The sequence below is a fragment of the Lasioglossum baleicum genome, chromosome 15 (assembly GCF_051020765.1).
Source record: "Lasioglossum baleicum chromosome 15, iyLasBale1, whole genome shotgun sequence".
Lineage (NCBI taxonomy): Eukaryota > Metazoa > Arthropoda > Insecta > Hymenoptera > Halictidae > Lasioglossum > Lasioglossum baleicum.
The window spans coordinates 773,794-787,804 of NC_134943.1; the positions used below are offsets into that span (position 1 = coordinate 773,794).

The window sequence follows — 14,011 nt, forward strand, 5'->3', positions numbered from 1 at the left end:
ACCCAGGGTGGGCTCTCCTATTTCGTCTGAACTGCTTGTATCCTGATACTTGGGTCGTTTTTCTCGGTCCCGACGTAACTGTTTGATACGTTGACCTATTGTATTAGTGTCAACGACTGATTTAGGTACGGGAATCTTAAACTCGGGGTCCTTGAATTCCCTCGGTATGAGTGGCAAACACATGGAAACAGGATTGCGTGATAATGCATCTGCATTTTTATTTATCTTTCCAGACTTATGAACAACCTGATAATCATACTCTAAGAGTCGAAGCTTCCACTTCATGAGTCTCGATGTCGGATCTTTTACAGAATGTAACCAAACTAACGGACGATGATCAGTAACCAGTGTAAATTTTGTTCCGTACACATACGGTCTGAAATATATGACGGCGTATACCATTGCTAAACATTCTTTTTCCGTGGCTGAATAATTTCTCTCAGCCTTATTGAGGCTGCGCGAAGCGTAAGCAATCGGTAAATCGCTTCCTATTTCCCCTTGACTAAGTACTGCTCCGATAGCATATTCGGAGGCATCTGTAGTAATAATGAATGGTTTGTTGAAGTCTGGGAATTGCAAAATAGGTTCTCGACAGAGTTCGTCACGTAACTGTTTGAAGCTATTCTCTTGCTCTTCAGCCCATTTGAACTTCTTGCCTTTTCCCAAAAGGTCAATTAGAGACTTTGCCTTTGTAGTGAAATCTGGTACGAACCTGCGATAATATCCTACTAGACCCAAAAATTGCTGGATATTCTTCTGTGATTTCGGCTTTGGAAATTCTTTGACTGCTTTTAACTTTCGGGGATCGGGTCTTACTCCCTGTCTTGAAATAATATGCCCTAGATACGCAACTTCCTTCCGTAAAAATTCGCATTTATTAGTCTGAAGAGTTAGACCATGTTCTCGCAAACGGTTCAACAATTTCCTGACTTTAATATTGTGTTCGTGTAGTGACGAGGCGTGAACTACAACATCGTCTAGGTAAATAAAAACGTCCGTCCCCTGGAGCCCAGTTAATACCTGATCCATGAGACGTTGAAAAGTAGGTGGAGCATTTTTCAAACCAAACGGCATTCGCGAAAATTCGTAATGTCCGTTAGGAGTCGTAAAAGCTGTCTTCTGTCTGTCTTTCGGATCCATCTCTATTTGATGAAATCCGCTGGCGAGATCGAAAATGGAGAAATATTTGGCCCCACCAAGACGATCTAATATCTCGGTAATTTGAGGTAATGGATACTTATCGGAAATAGTTTTCTCATTGAGCGCGCGAAAATCTATTACCATACGCCAACGTTTGTTACCCTGCGCATCTGGTTTTTTGGGTACAATCCACAAAGGCGAATTGTACGGAGAATTCGATGGAGTAATAATACCTTCGGACAATAAACCATTAATTTGCTTTTTGATTTCCTCTTGGTGAACAGGAGGATAGCGATACTGTCTCGTGTTAACCGGAATCTCATCAGTAGTATGTAAAGAATGCTTGAAATTGGAGGCCTTTCCTAATTTATCTCCGGGAAGATAAAATATATCGGGAAATTCCTCTATCAGTGCGGTAACACTGCCCCGTTCTTCCTCGTTCAAATGACTTAACTGTAGTGATTCGGATATTCCCTGTATTCTATCTTCTCTAGTCTTGAAATTGCAATGACGTTGTATGTCTGAGTAACAATCCTCCTCTGAAGAGTCTAAAATGTCGTACGGTTCTATGAATTGTGGTTCTGTTTCTACATCTCATATATTAATTTTATAACATTTTATAATAAATTTTATAATAATTGTTAGATTAATTTCTACATCCAGGATTTCTTCACTAGTATTTGTTGCCATAACATGACACTTTCCTTTATCGTTCAAGACGGCAGCCTCTCCTATATAGAGTTTCTCATGCGTCTTCACACGCGGCAAATAACCTTCCTTAACCTTCGGATTAGTTATTCTTATGGCGATCTGTTGAGATGATCGGGCATCGATGCGATGTTTAGTCGGCATCTCTGATTCTAACTGGTAATTTGAAAAACGAATAGGCCTAGTGGGCTTGTCTTTTAATACCATTGTCCCATGATAATAAGAAATTTCTGCTTCCTCTTGTTTCAAAAATGGACTTCCTATAAGACCGTCTGCTTCTATTGCAAGGTGCTTTACTACATAGAAAAAGGCAGGAGCTTCATGTATGTGAAGTATAGTAGTTCCTAGCGTACGAATTGGATTTGCCGTAAGGCCTGTTATTTCGATTTCCTCGCGTGAAACAATTTCTGCCCCTTTTCCCAAAACGTCAAGGACTACTAAATTTACGGATGCTCCACCGTCAATTAGAAATTCCCCCGTGCCTGATTCCAGTTCTGGGATTTTGACTTTGATTCGTGGTGCTGGAGCTTCCTTGATGAGGGTTTTTCCTCGAAGCGGACAGTTCGAGGGCGAACTTCTTTGTTTTCGCTCATCGTGTCGCCTGTACGGTGAGCGTGATCGAAGTTTAAAGACTTGCTCGATTCTACTGACGAATCTCGTGAATCTCGTCGAAAACGCGGACTACGTGGTCGATTTTTACAAAATTTTCCATCATGTCCGGATGTACCGCAATGCCAACAATACGACTTTGACATGCGATCCTTATCGTTATTCTTTAAAATTGTATATTTCTTTTCTCCGTCCCTTACAATTGACGAATCTGAACGATAGGAAGGGGAGTGAGAAGGGCTCCTATGACGTAAGGTCCAAGCGGACGCTCGTCCTTCCCTATCCGCATCGAAACCAGATGGTCTCGAGCGTCGGTCCCTATGTCTATCGTATCTGTTCGGAGATAGAGAATATGACACTTCACGCTCGTGGTAACGAGAACCCTGATCGTATGACTCTTGGCGAGACCACCTCGATGGTGATTCGTTTCGCGGCGACTGTCGTCGGTTTCTCAGTCTTTTGTCTATCTGTAGCACGGCGTCGTAAGCATCTTCCAAATTTTTTATGTCCCCCTGAGATGCCGACACCTTCAGGGAAATCCGATCGGGTAATCCGTCGATAAAGTTTTCAATGACGTCTTTTTCCATCAATTCAATAAATTCTTCGGCATGTTCTTCCCCGTATTTTTCCCTTATGGCTCCGCGCGTACAGTGGACCAAGTGGCTTGTCCTATCGATGTATTGTCGTAGGTTTTCTCCTTCGCGGATGCGTAACCTCGCGATTTCTACCTGATAAATCGACAGGCTCTTACCGGGAGCGAACCGTTTCTTTAAATGCTGAACCAATGCTTTTGTGGTAGTAAACTTGTGCCCTAACGTACATCTACGTGCTGGCCCGACGAGTTTAGTAAGAACAATTGCCAGATACTCGGCCTCCGTACCATCCGGAATCAAAGTTAACCCGTCCTCTATAATTTGCGCGAAACGCGTTAAAGAAGGGTCTTCCCCGTCGAAGGTCGGAATTGTCGAAGTAATATTCTGTAAGCATGTCTTTTGCGTCAAAAGCGACATAGAATGCGCAAGCGAAACCGTCAAGTTCATTATGTCAATGGAAGAAGTATTTGCAGTTGAATTCGGCATTTTTAAAAGAATGTAACTAGAGAAAACGAGTATATAATTAAAAGTAGGTAACTAGTGAAAACTAGTATATAGAAATCTTTTAACTAGGAAAACTAGTATATTATTGATAGAAATGTAACTAGGAAAACTAGTATATTAAATCTTGTAACTAGGAAAACTAGTATATTATTGATATAAAAGCGTGACTAGCGAAAACTAGTATATCACTAATAATATCGAGACGTAACTAGGAAAACTAGTATATTGTCAATACTCAGCTACGAGTAATTTAACGTAGTGAACCCACAATTAAAGTAATCCTAAAATAATTGAACTATCCCACCGCTGTCACCAGTTCTGTTACGCGCCAGGGCCGCGAGAAGCACGAGTGGCCGGCGAAGGGTTATTAACCCAGGAATATGGTATCAATTTGTTAGTTAAGGTACGCGGACGAACCCAATGCGAAATTGGGGAGCCGCTAGGAATGTAGACAGTGAGGACGAACCTGACGCGAAATCAGGGAGCCTCTAGGAATGGAATCAGACGCAGACGAACCTGATGCGAAATCAGGGAGCTGCTGGGAAGGTGAAACTCCGTGAACGAACCCAATGCGAAATTGGGGAGTCACTAGGAAATGACGCGCAGACGAATCCGATGCTAAACCGGGGAGCTGCTATGAGGTTGTAGAATAGCGCGGACGAACCCAATGCGAGATTGGGGAGCCGCTGGGAGGTTGGATAAAAGCACAGACGAACCTGATGCGAAATCAGGGAGCTGTTAGGATGCGGACGAACCTGATGCGAAATCAGGGAGCCGCTAGGATGGTATAGTTTTCGTGGACGAACCCAATGCGAAATCGGGGAGCCACTAGGTAGGAAAAATCTCTATTTGATGATTGGTAAGGCGCGAACGAACCTGATGCGAAATCAGGGAGTCGCTAGGATAGTTAGTAGACCTCGTAACTTATATAATCTAAGTGATACAACCCGAGCGGTAAGGTTGTATCGTGTGGGAACGTTCAATTACTATATAAGGATTTTGGACGATAATTATAGGTTCAATGAACTTGCTCTAATTACCAATAACACAAATATATTCTACTTATAATTATTCTGTAGTACAAGTGTGTATGTGTCGCGATTGGAAATGAGAGGAAAAGATATGAAATGTGAAAGAAAGAATTTACCTAAACTACGGTGCTCGGTTTTCACGCACTGGCAATGCGGGGGACTCGGAAACAACTTCAACACTGACCAATAGACTATAAACCGAACAAACGGAATCTATAATGTTAGACTTTGATCCGAAAGGTACTTTAGCCCGATCTCGTTAGAAGTTAACTTTCCGAAATGCAGCACGACGTGACGCGATACGTGTCTACTGCAGTACTAACCCACGAGAGTGAGAATCTAAGGGTTTATATACCCCTACAATGAATGGAATACTTTGTTCATTATCTAATCGCGCTTAGAGATTAGGGCTTAGGGCCAGACTCTCATTTTTGTCACTTCTAACGAAATCGGAGCCAGAGCTCGGTCCTAAATCAAAGGGTTCGAAAGGTTATCTAGGACGCTTCCCGCCAGAGACGATCTGGAAGAGATTCCTGTGAGAAACGAACGGAATATATTCTCTATCCGTAACAACTCAGTAAAAAATTACCTATAAAACTAATAATAATAACTTAATATACGTATTAAAAACACTAAATAATAAAAAAATGAGGAAGCTTTTTTTAGAATTGAAAATTAATTTTATATAAAAATTTTATTTAAAATGAATTTTTTTTATATTAAGATTTTAGGATATATTAGTATTGATTAAATTTATATAAATTAATATAATTTTAGAGGGGTTATATTATTTATATAGAATATTATTATAAAATTTAATTATGAGGTTAATATTATTTTAGAGGGGTAATATTAATTAAAGGCATATTAAATAAAAGGCTTAGTATTATAAATGGTATAATATTAAGGTTTCATTTTTAATATTTTGAAAATTATAGTAAACTAGAAAAGTTTATAGTAATTTCATGCATATTCAGTGAAACTAAAAATGAGGGATTTATACTCAGTAAAAAATTACCTATAAAACTAATAATAATAACTTAATATACGTATTAAAAACACTAAATAATAAAAAAATGAGGAAGCTTTTTTTAGAATTGAAAATTAATTTTGTATAAAAATTTTATTTAAAATGAATTTTTTTTATATTAAGATTTTAGGTTATATTAGTATTGATTAAATTTATATAAATTAATATAATTTTAGAGGGGTTATATTATTTATATAGAATATTATTATAAAATTTAATTATGGGGTTAATATTATTTTAGAGGGGTAATATTAATTAAAGGCATATTAAATAAAAGGCTTAGTATTATAAATGGTATAATATTAAGGTTTCATTTTAAATATTTTGAAAATTATAGTAAACTAAAAAAGTTTATAGTAATTTCATCCATATTCAGTGAAACTATAAATGAGGGATTTTTACTCAGTAAAAAATTACCTATAAAACTAATAATTGTTCCGTCCGAGGAAACCCATACCTGACAAGATCCGTAAACCCTCGCGAAAGGAATCGTTCAGGGGAATTTGCTTTGTGCCTATCTCATTTACACAAATTCACAGTCCAGTAAATAACCGTATTTCCTCGTGCAATAATCGTTATACCGAAATCCTCAATTGAATATTTATGATTCATTCACGACCAAGGGACCTTCATAAACACTCGTAGACTCGACCAACGGTCGTTTTTAGTAATATCTCCGAAGGTGACTTAAACTCTTAGTTTAATTCTGACAATCCCTCATAAACGTACCAGGCTCTTTACATTTCGGTTCCCCCTTTATGACTTGCACAGCCGTCGGAAATAATTCTAAAGAACACCGCGTTCGTGAAAAACGGTTGAAGTCAAAAAACCCGACGACCATACGGTCGTCAGGTACCGGCATCCGTCCTTGCTCGAGTCAGGTAGCGCTATAATCTTCGTTTGGGACTAACTCTCCCTCACACAACGCAAACCGATAACTTGAACCGTTACAACTTCCTGAGTGGGAATGACCACTGCACCAAACCAATCGAAAGACCTTCCTGATTATAACAATCAGCGAGGCACACCTACCGAATTCCTAAGGGCCGCCCTCTCTACCCCCAAGAGAAGCCCAAATTTTCAGCTCGTGTTAGCTTCTGGAGCGGAGCGACCTTACTTCTTCTGTAGACTTCTACCGAGTACCTTCTCTTGTAGACTTTACTACAAACGACACGGTGCACCTCGGTTTTAAGTAGAGATTCAGAGCAGTGAAACCCTTCAGGTCTAACACGAGCAGTGACAAAAACGGATCAGCATCACAGATCCGCGCGCGTATAAGGCAGGACCTGTTGGGCCAGCCTTACTGAAGAATCCACCAACAGGTCTGGGACGAAACGCAATCCTCACCAATCCAGTCCACTTCCTAGAACTAGTTGCCCAAGATTAGTTTGGCGGGCAACAACCGATCCTTCGCGAACCCGCACACAAGCGAGAAAACATATGGTCCTTCGAGCCGGATCGGCGGCCTAGTTACAGTGCAGTGCGTGTAAAGACAATGCATTGTGGACCGGAGTGAAGAAAGGATTCAGCCAGCCTCCAGCGAAAGCAGCCACGTGCAACCATCATCGATCACCAGCCTCCAGCGAAAGCAGCCACGTGCAACCATCATCGATCACCAGCCGCCAGCGAAAGCAGCCACGTGCAACCGTCATCGCTGACCAACCACTGACAAATACAACAGCTCAAGGTAGGCACGTTACTTGAATTTACCGATCAGGACGTTAATAACAATTCCCGCTCCACTTGCATCAAAATGGCTAACGCAAGCAAAGCGAACCAACGTATCCGTGCCCTCAAGCACAAGCATCGCGTATTCAGATTAAACATCACGACTTTCATGAACTTTCTAACGGAGTATCAAGATTCCCCGATCGCGCGTACGAAACTTCGCGGACGAATCGGACGGCTAACAACACAGTTTGACAATTTCAACGAAAATCAAGATGAGTTGGGTCAACACGAGGATTTCGAACAAACCGAAGCCGAACGCGAAGCCGTGACCGTTTTGTACGAAGACGCGATAGCAAATGCGACCCAATTATTGGAAGGTTTCCAGCCGACACAAGTTCAAACCGAGAGAATCACGACCGACTCACCCGCGCCATCCACGTCCACCAGCATCACAGGTGTACACCTTCCAAAAATCAATCTCCCACGCTTCGACGGCCGACTAGAAAAATGGTTAGCCTTTAAGGACGCGTTTAAAAGTCTGATACAAGGACATACCGGGCTTACCGACATACAACGCTTCAATTATCTACGATTATCTCTCTCCGGAAAGGCTCAAGACGCGATCGAATCGTTTACGACAAACGAGGAAAATTACAAGGCCGCATGGGCTCAGATGTTAGAGACATACGACAACCAACGCGCTCTTATTTTACGCCACTCCTCAATGTTATTGGAGACGCCCTCGATGCCGAACCGCTCATCAGACGCGATAGTTGATTTGATCAATCATATGCAGACACATCTCCGATCTCTACAGTCGCTCGGTCGATCATGGGAGGACATCGCGAACGACCTACTCACTAGTATCGCGATCAATTGCATGGATGACGACACGCGCGGAGCATGGGAGCAAACTTTGACAAATACGAACATGCCAAACATCACAGAACTTTTTAAATATCTTCGCAACGCGTCGCACCAGGGCAAATCACACAGACCGACGACAAGCGCAAACCGAGCGAACCAAACATCATCAGAAACCCAGCAAACGACGCCGAACCCTCGATCGCGAGCCCCGAAACGAACGTGGAAATCCGCGACAAGTTCCACAAAGGGGGCGTCATCGCCCATACCGAGAAAACGAACGTTTGTAACGAACGCCACGAGGCCAACCTGCAAGATCTGCAGGTCAACAGCACACAAAGCCTTCAGATGTCATAAATTCTGGGGCATGTCTATCTTAGATAGATGGGCAGCCGTCCGCACGGCCAACCTATGCCAGAATTGCCTCGATTCAGACCACAAACTTGACCATTGCACCAGAAGTCGATGTCGCGTCTGCGGTGAAAAGCATCATACACAGCTCCACCAAGATGCGACATCAAGTGTTCAAAAGACGGACGTATGACTAGAACAAGGTACGACAGACTGTCAATCACAATACTACAGCACCTTCCTTTCAGACGGATTGACAAACGGTTTGTTGACAACGGCAAAGATCTACGTTTTAGACCGCGATAAAAAACCGATATTATGTCGAACCTTAATCGACACCTGCTCTAACGCGAATCTGATCACAGATGATCTTGCGAAACAATTACGACTTCCGACTACCCAACAAACAGCAATCATCGAAGCATTAAATCAAACCAATACGAAGACAAACAATCTCGTGAAGGCGACAGTACAGTCAAGAATAACCAATTACCAACGTACACTGACCTTCCACACAATACCGCGAATAGCAGGAATGTTACCTGACCGTCAGATAGACCGATCCAACCTTCACATACCGGCAAACATTCGTCTAGCGGATCCTGAATTTCATCGACCCGGAAAGATCGATATGCTACTCGGAGCCGGGCCAACGTTAGCCTGCCTCAGCATCGGTCAAATTGATTTGTCTAAGCATCGCGGCAATGATCTTGTACTGCAAAAAACCCAACTCGGATGGATCTTGGGAGGTGACATTCTCACCTCATCACATTCGAGCCACAAAACTTTCATCACGAACATCCACTTTGATTTACAAAAATTCTGGGAAATTGAAGAAGGAACAGTCAAGCAATTTCGTTCATGTGACGATCAAGCGTGCGAGAATCATTTCGCCGCAACCGTGAAACGTAATACATCCGGACGGTACATGGTAGCTCTGCCGTTTAATGACAAAAAGGATCAACTCGGGGAGTCACGCTCACGCGCCTTGAAGCGTTTTTGGGCGCTCGAACGAAAATTAGAACGCGATCCAACGTTAAGGGAGCAATACACAAAGGTCTTGGAAGAATATCTTGAGCTCGGACACATGAAACAAGCAAAAAATATTGACACACCAGGCTTCTATCTACCGCATCACGCCGTTATCAAACCGTCAAGTTCTACGACCAAGACTCGCGTGGTTTTCGACGGCTCAGCAAAATCAACTACGCATCTTTCATTGAACGAAACGCTCAGAATCGGTCCTACCTTACAAGACGACCTTCTATCGCTCCTGTTACGGTTTAGAATGCACACGTACGTCCTCACTGGAGACATCGAGAAAATGTACCGCCAGTTTCTCGTTCGACCCGAGGATCGTGCCTATCAGCGAATTTTATGGCGAAATTCTAACGGAGAAATCGAGACATTCGAATTAACCACGATCACTTTCGGACTCGCACCGGCTCCATACTTAGCAATAAGATGCCTCCATCAGCTAGCAAATGACGAAGAAGGCGATTTCCCTGAGGCGGCAATCCGTATCAAAAGAGATTTATACGTAGACGATTTACTAACAGGCACCGATTCAATCGAAGACGCCAAAACGTTACAACGTCAAATTATCACGTTGTTGAAGCGAGGCGGTCTTAACATTCGACAATGGGCGTCGAACGAACCAGAATTACTCTCGGGACTAAACGAGGAATTAATACATCCAAAGATACTAGGTGATTCAACAACGATGAAAACATTGGGAGTATCATGGGACGCACGGCGTGACACCATTCGGTATTCGGTCCAACAAACGGTAACAAAAGAGGTCACCAAACGGAGCGTATTGTCAACGATCGCTAGGATATATGATCCGTTAGGATTACTGGGACCCATCACAATCGTTGCAAAAATTTTCATGCAACGATTATGGGCATTAAAAATTAATTGGGATGAATCACTTCCGGCAAACATTCACACAGAATGGACCAAATTTGAAGGAGATTTACAAGTATTGAACAATATTGAATTCACTCGCTTCGTAAGACTCAAAAACGCAAGACAAACAGAACTACACGGATTCTGCGATGCGAGTGAAAGGGCCTACGGTGCTTGTTTATACGTCCGAACAATAGATCAGGACGGTTCTATTCGCGCGAATTTACTTTGCGCCAAGTCTCGCGTCGCGCCACTAAGTCAAATTACACTCGCGCGGTTGGAATTATGCGGTGCCGCACTGCTAGCCACATTATTTCGAACAGTACAAGACGCGTTGATACATCACGTAGACAAGGTAGTTTTCTGGACCGATTCGACGGTCGTTTTGAGCTGGATACGCAAATCACCATCTGCATTAAAAACTTTTGTCGCCAATCGCGTAGCCGACATTCAGCGGAAAACGGATGTTCAATCATGGCGATATATCCGCTCAGCGGACAATCCAGCCGATCTAATTTCCCGAGGAACAACTTCAGAAGAACTCATCAAGAACAGACTTTGGGGTCACGGACCCAAATGGCTCGCTCAAACCCAAACAACATGGCCTGCTGCGAGATTTACCATACGCAACGAGCTGCCAGAATTGAGAACGGTGACGTGTCTAGTTAGCTTAAAAACACAAACCGACGAGATCCTTCTGCGTTATTCTTGTTTCCAAAGGCTCAGACGAGTCGTTGCTTATTGCTTACGCTTCCCATTGAAACATCGAGTCACAGGACCCTTGTCCATCGAAGAATTACGCGAATCAAACAACCGGATCATACAGCTACTTCAAGCCACCACGTTCGCCGACGAAATTCATGATTTGAAAATCGGAAAGGTGTCGAATAGAGGCCGACTGCAACCCTTGAGCCCGTTCCTCGACGACAAGGGAATATTACGCGTAGGGGGTCGATTACATAATTCAGCTCTACCGTTCGAACAAAGGCATCCAATACTCTTACCTCGAGGACATCACATAACAAAGCTCATCATTCGCGACTCACATCTTAAAACCCATCACGCCGGAATTACAGCCACGTTGTATGACGTACGACAACGATATTGGCCGATCGACGGAAAGAATACAACGCGTCAAGTTATACGACAATGTATAAGATGTTTCCGGGTTAAGCCCCCAACAGTCGACTACATCATGGGTAACCTACCTGCTACCCGCGTCACCGAAGGTAGGCCATTCATTAACAGCGGTGTCGATTATTGCGGCCCCTTTTTCATAAAGGAACGACGATTTAGGAACCGAGCCCGCGTCAAGGTCTATGTCGCAGTGTTTGTTTGTTTCGCCACGAAGGCTATACATTTAGAAGTAGTAAGCGACCTAACGACTGAAGCGTTCATCGCGGCACTAAAAAGATTTGTCGCACGACGAGGACTTTGTAAAAACATATATTCAGACAACGGTACAAACTTTGTCGGCGCGAACAACGAACTGACAGATCATCACAAGGCAATGTCAAAGGATGAGAAATTGAAACATTTCCTCATATCAAGAGAGATGTCCTGGCATTTTATGCCCGCATTATCACCTCACTTCGGAGGATTGTGGGAAGCAGCGGTCAAATCATTTAAACACCATGTCAAACGGGTCGTCGGCGAAGAATTGTTTACGTACGAACAATTCACCACCTTCGTAATAGAAATAGAAGCCATTCTGAATTCGCGTCCTCTTACGCCACTCTCATCAGACCCAAACGACATACCCGCTCTTACTCCGGGACATTTCCTGATCGGTGATTCTCTTACGTGTCTTGCCGAGACTGATTTTAGCACAACATCTTCAAACCGTTTATCCACCTGGCAACATATCCAGAAGGTCAAGCAAGACTTTTGGGCCCGGTGGTACAAGGAATATGTCAATCAACTCAACATTCGTCACAAATGGACCCAAGGATCCCACGACATCACCCAGGGAACCCTCGTCGTTCTAAGGGTCGACAATCTTCCGCCATTGTGTTGGCAGTTGGGTCGAATCGTTCAAATCCATCCCGGAGCAGACGGCATCACACGTGCGGTAACTGTTCGAACCACACATGGCGTTTATAAGCGAAACGTTAAAAAACTAGCACCTCTTCCGTACGGAGACACTGCACAATCAGACGGTGTCAACCCATCAGCTTAAACGTAAGTCAAGACATATCATATTTGTAATTGATCGGTAGATAGAATCGATCAACGAGGGGGAGTATGTTCCGTCCGAGGAAACCCATACCTGACAAGATCCGTAAACCCTCGCGAAAGGAATCGTTCAGGGGAATTTGCTTTGTGCCTATCTCATTTACACAAATTCACAGTCCAGTAAATAACCGTATTTCCTCGTGCAATAATCGTTATACCGAAATCCTCAATTGAATATTTATGATTCATTCACGACCAAGGGACCTTCATAAACACTCGTAGACTCGACCAACGGTCGTTTTTAGTAATATCTCCGAAGGTGACTTAAACTCTTAGTTTAATTCTGACAATCCCTCATAAACGTACCAGGCTCTTTACATTTCGGTTCCCCCTTTATGACTTGCACAGCCGTCGGAAATAATTCTAAAGAACACCGCGTTCGTGAAAAACGGTTGAAGTCAAAAAACCCGACGACCATACGGTCGTCAGGTACCGGCATCCGTCCTTGCTCGAGTCAGGTAGCGCTATAATCTTCGTTTGGGACTAACTCTCCCTCACACAACGCAAACCGATAACTTGAACCGTTACAACTTCCTGAGTGGGAATGACCACTGCACCAAACCAATCGAAAGACCTTCCTGATTATAACAATCAGCGAGGCACACCTACCGAATTCCTAAGGGCCGCCCTCTCTACCCCCAAGAGAAGCCCAAATTTTCAGCTCGTGTTAGCTTCTGGAGCGGAGCGACCTTACTTCTTCTGTAGACTTCTACCGAGTACCTTCTCTTGTAGACTTTACTACAAACGACACGGTGCACCTCGGTTTTAAGTAGAGATTCAGAGCAGTGAAACCCTTCAGGTCTAACACGAGCAGTGACAAAAACGGATCAGCATCACAGATCCGCGCGCGTATAAGGCAGGACCTGTTGGGCCAGCCTTACTGAAGAATCCACCAACAGGTCTGGGACGAAACGCAATCCTCACCAATCCAGTCCACTTCCTAGAACTAGTTGCCCAAGATTAGTTTGGCGGGCAACAACCGATCCTTCGCGAACCCGCACACAAGCGAGAAAACAATAATAATAACTTAATATACATATTAAAAACACTAAATAATAAAAAAATAAGGAAGCTTTTTTAGAATTGAAAATTAATTTTGTATAAAAATTTTATTAAAAATGAATTTTTTTTATATTAAGATTTTAGGGTATATTAGTATTGATTAAATTTATATAAATTAATATAATTTTAGAGGGGTGATATTAATTAAAGGCATATTAAATAAAAGGCTTAGTATTATAAATGGTATAATATTAAGGTTTCATTTTAAATATTTTGAAAATTATAGTAAACTAGAAAAGTTTATAGTAATTTCATGCATATTCAGTGAAACTAAAAATGAGGGATTTTTACTCAGTATAAAA

The 14,011-nt window shown here is 42.7% G+C and overlaps 2 protein-coding genes across 2 annotated transcripts; one reads left to right on the top strand and one right to left on the bottom strand.

Annotated features, from left to right (window-relative positions):
- Nucleotides 1–1,711: 1,711 nt before the first annotated feature.
- On the bottom strand, nucleotides 1,712–7,267 carry LOC143216539 (uncharacterized). The gene is made up of 3 exons (XM_076439689.1): nucleotides 7,189–7,267; nucleotides 2,854–2,984; nucleotides 1,712–2,529 (listed from the first exon to the last, which is right to left on the bottom strand). Exons 1-3 carry the CDS (start codon nucleotides 7,265–7,267, stop codon nucleotides 1,735–1,737), a joined length of 1,005 nt encoding a protein of 334 aa, XP_076295804.1. The 3' UTR covers nucleotides 1,712–1,734.
- A 1,769-nt stretch (nucleotides 7,268–9,036) lies between these two features.
- LOC143216540 (uncharacterized) lies at nucleotides 9,037–12,591 on the top strand. The gene has a single exon (XM_076439690.1). It carries the CDS (start codon nucleotides 9,037–9,039, stop codon nucleotides 12,589–12,591), a length of 3,555 nt encoding a protein of 1,184 aa, XP_076295805.1.
- Nucleotides 12,592–14,011: the final 1,420 nt, after the last annotated feature.

Excerpts from the sequence above, each read along its gene's own strand:
- LOC143216539 (XM_076439689.1), bottom strand. The coding sequence starts at position 7,267 with ATGACGGTTGCACGTGGCTGCTTTCGCTGGCGGCTGGTGATCGATGAT. Across the intron at positions 2,985-7,188 it reads GCTGCTTTCGCTGGAGGCTG|GTGTCGGCATCTCAGGGGGA; the intron begins GTGATCGATGAT and ends ATTTCCCTGAAG. Across the intron at positions 2,530-2,853 it reads TCGAGGTGGTCTCGCCAAGA|TCCGCGTTTTCGACGAGATT; the intron begins GTCATACGATCA and ends TCGACCACGTAG.
- LOC143216540 (XM_076439690.1), top strand. The coding sequence starts at position 9,037 with ATGTTACCTGACCGTCAGATAGACCGATCCAACCTTCACATACCGGCA.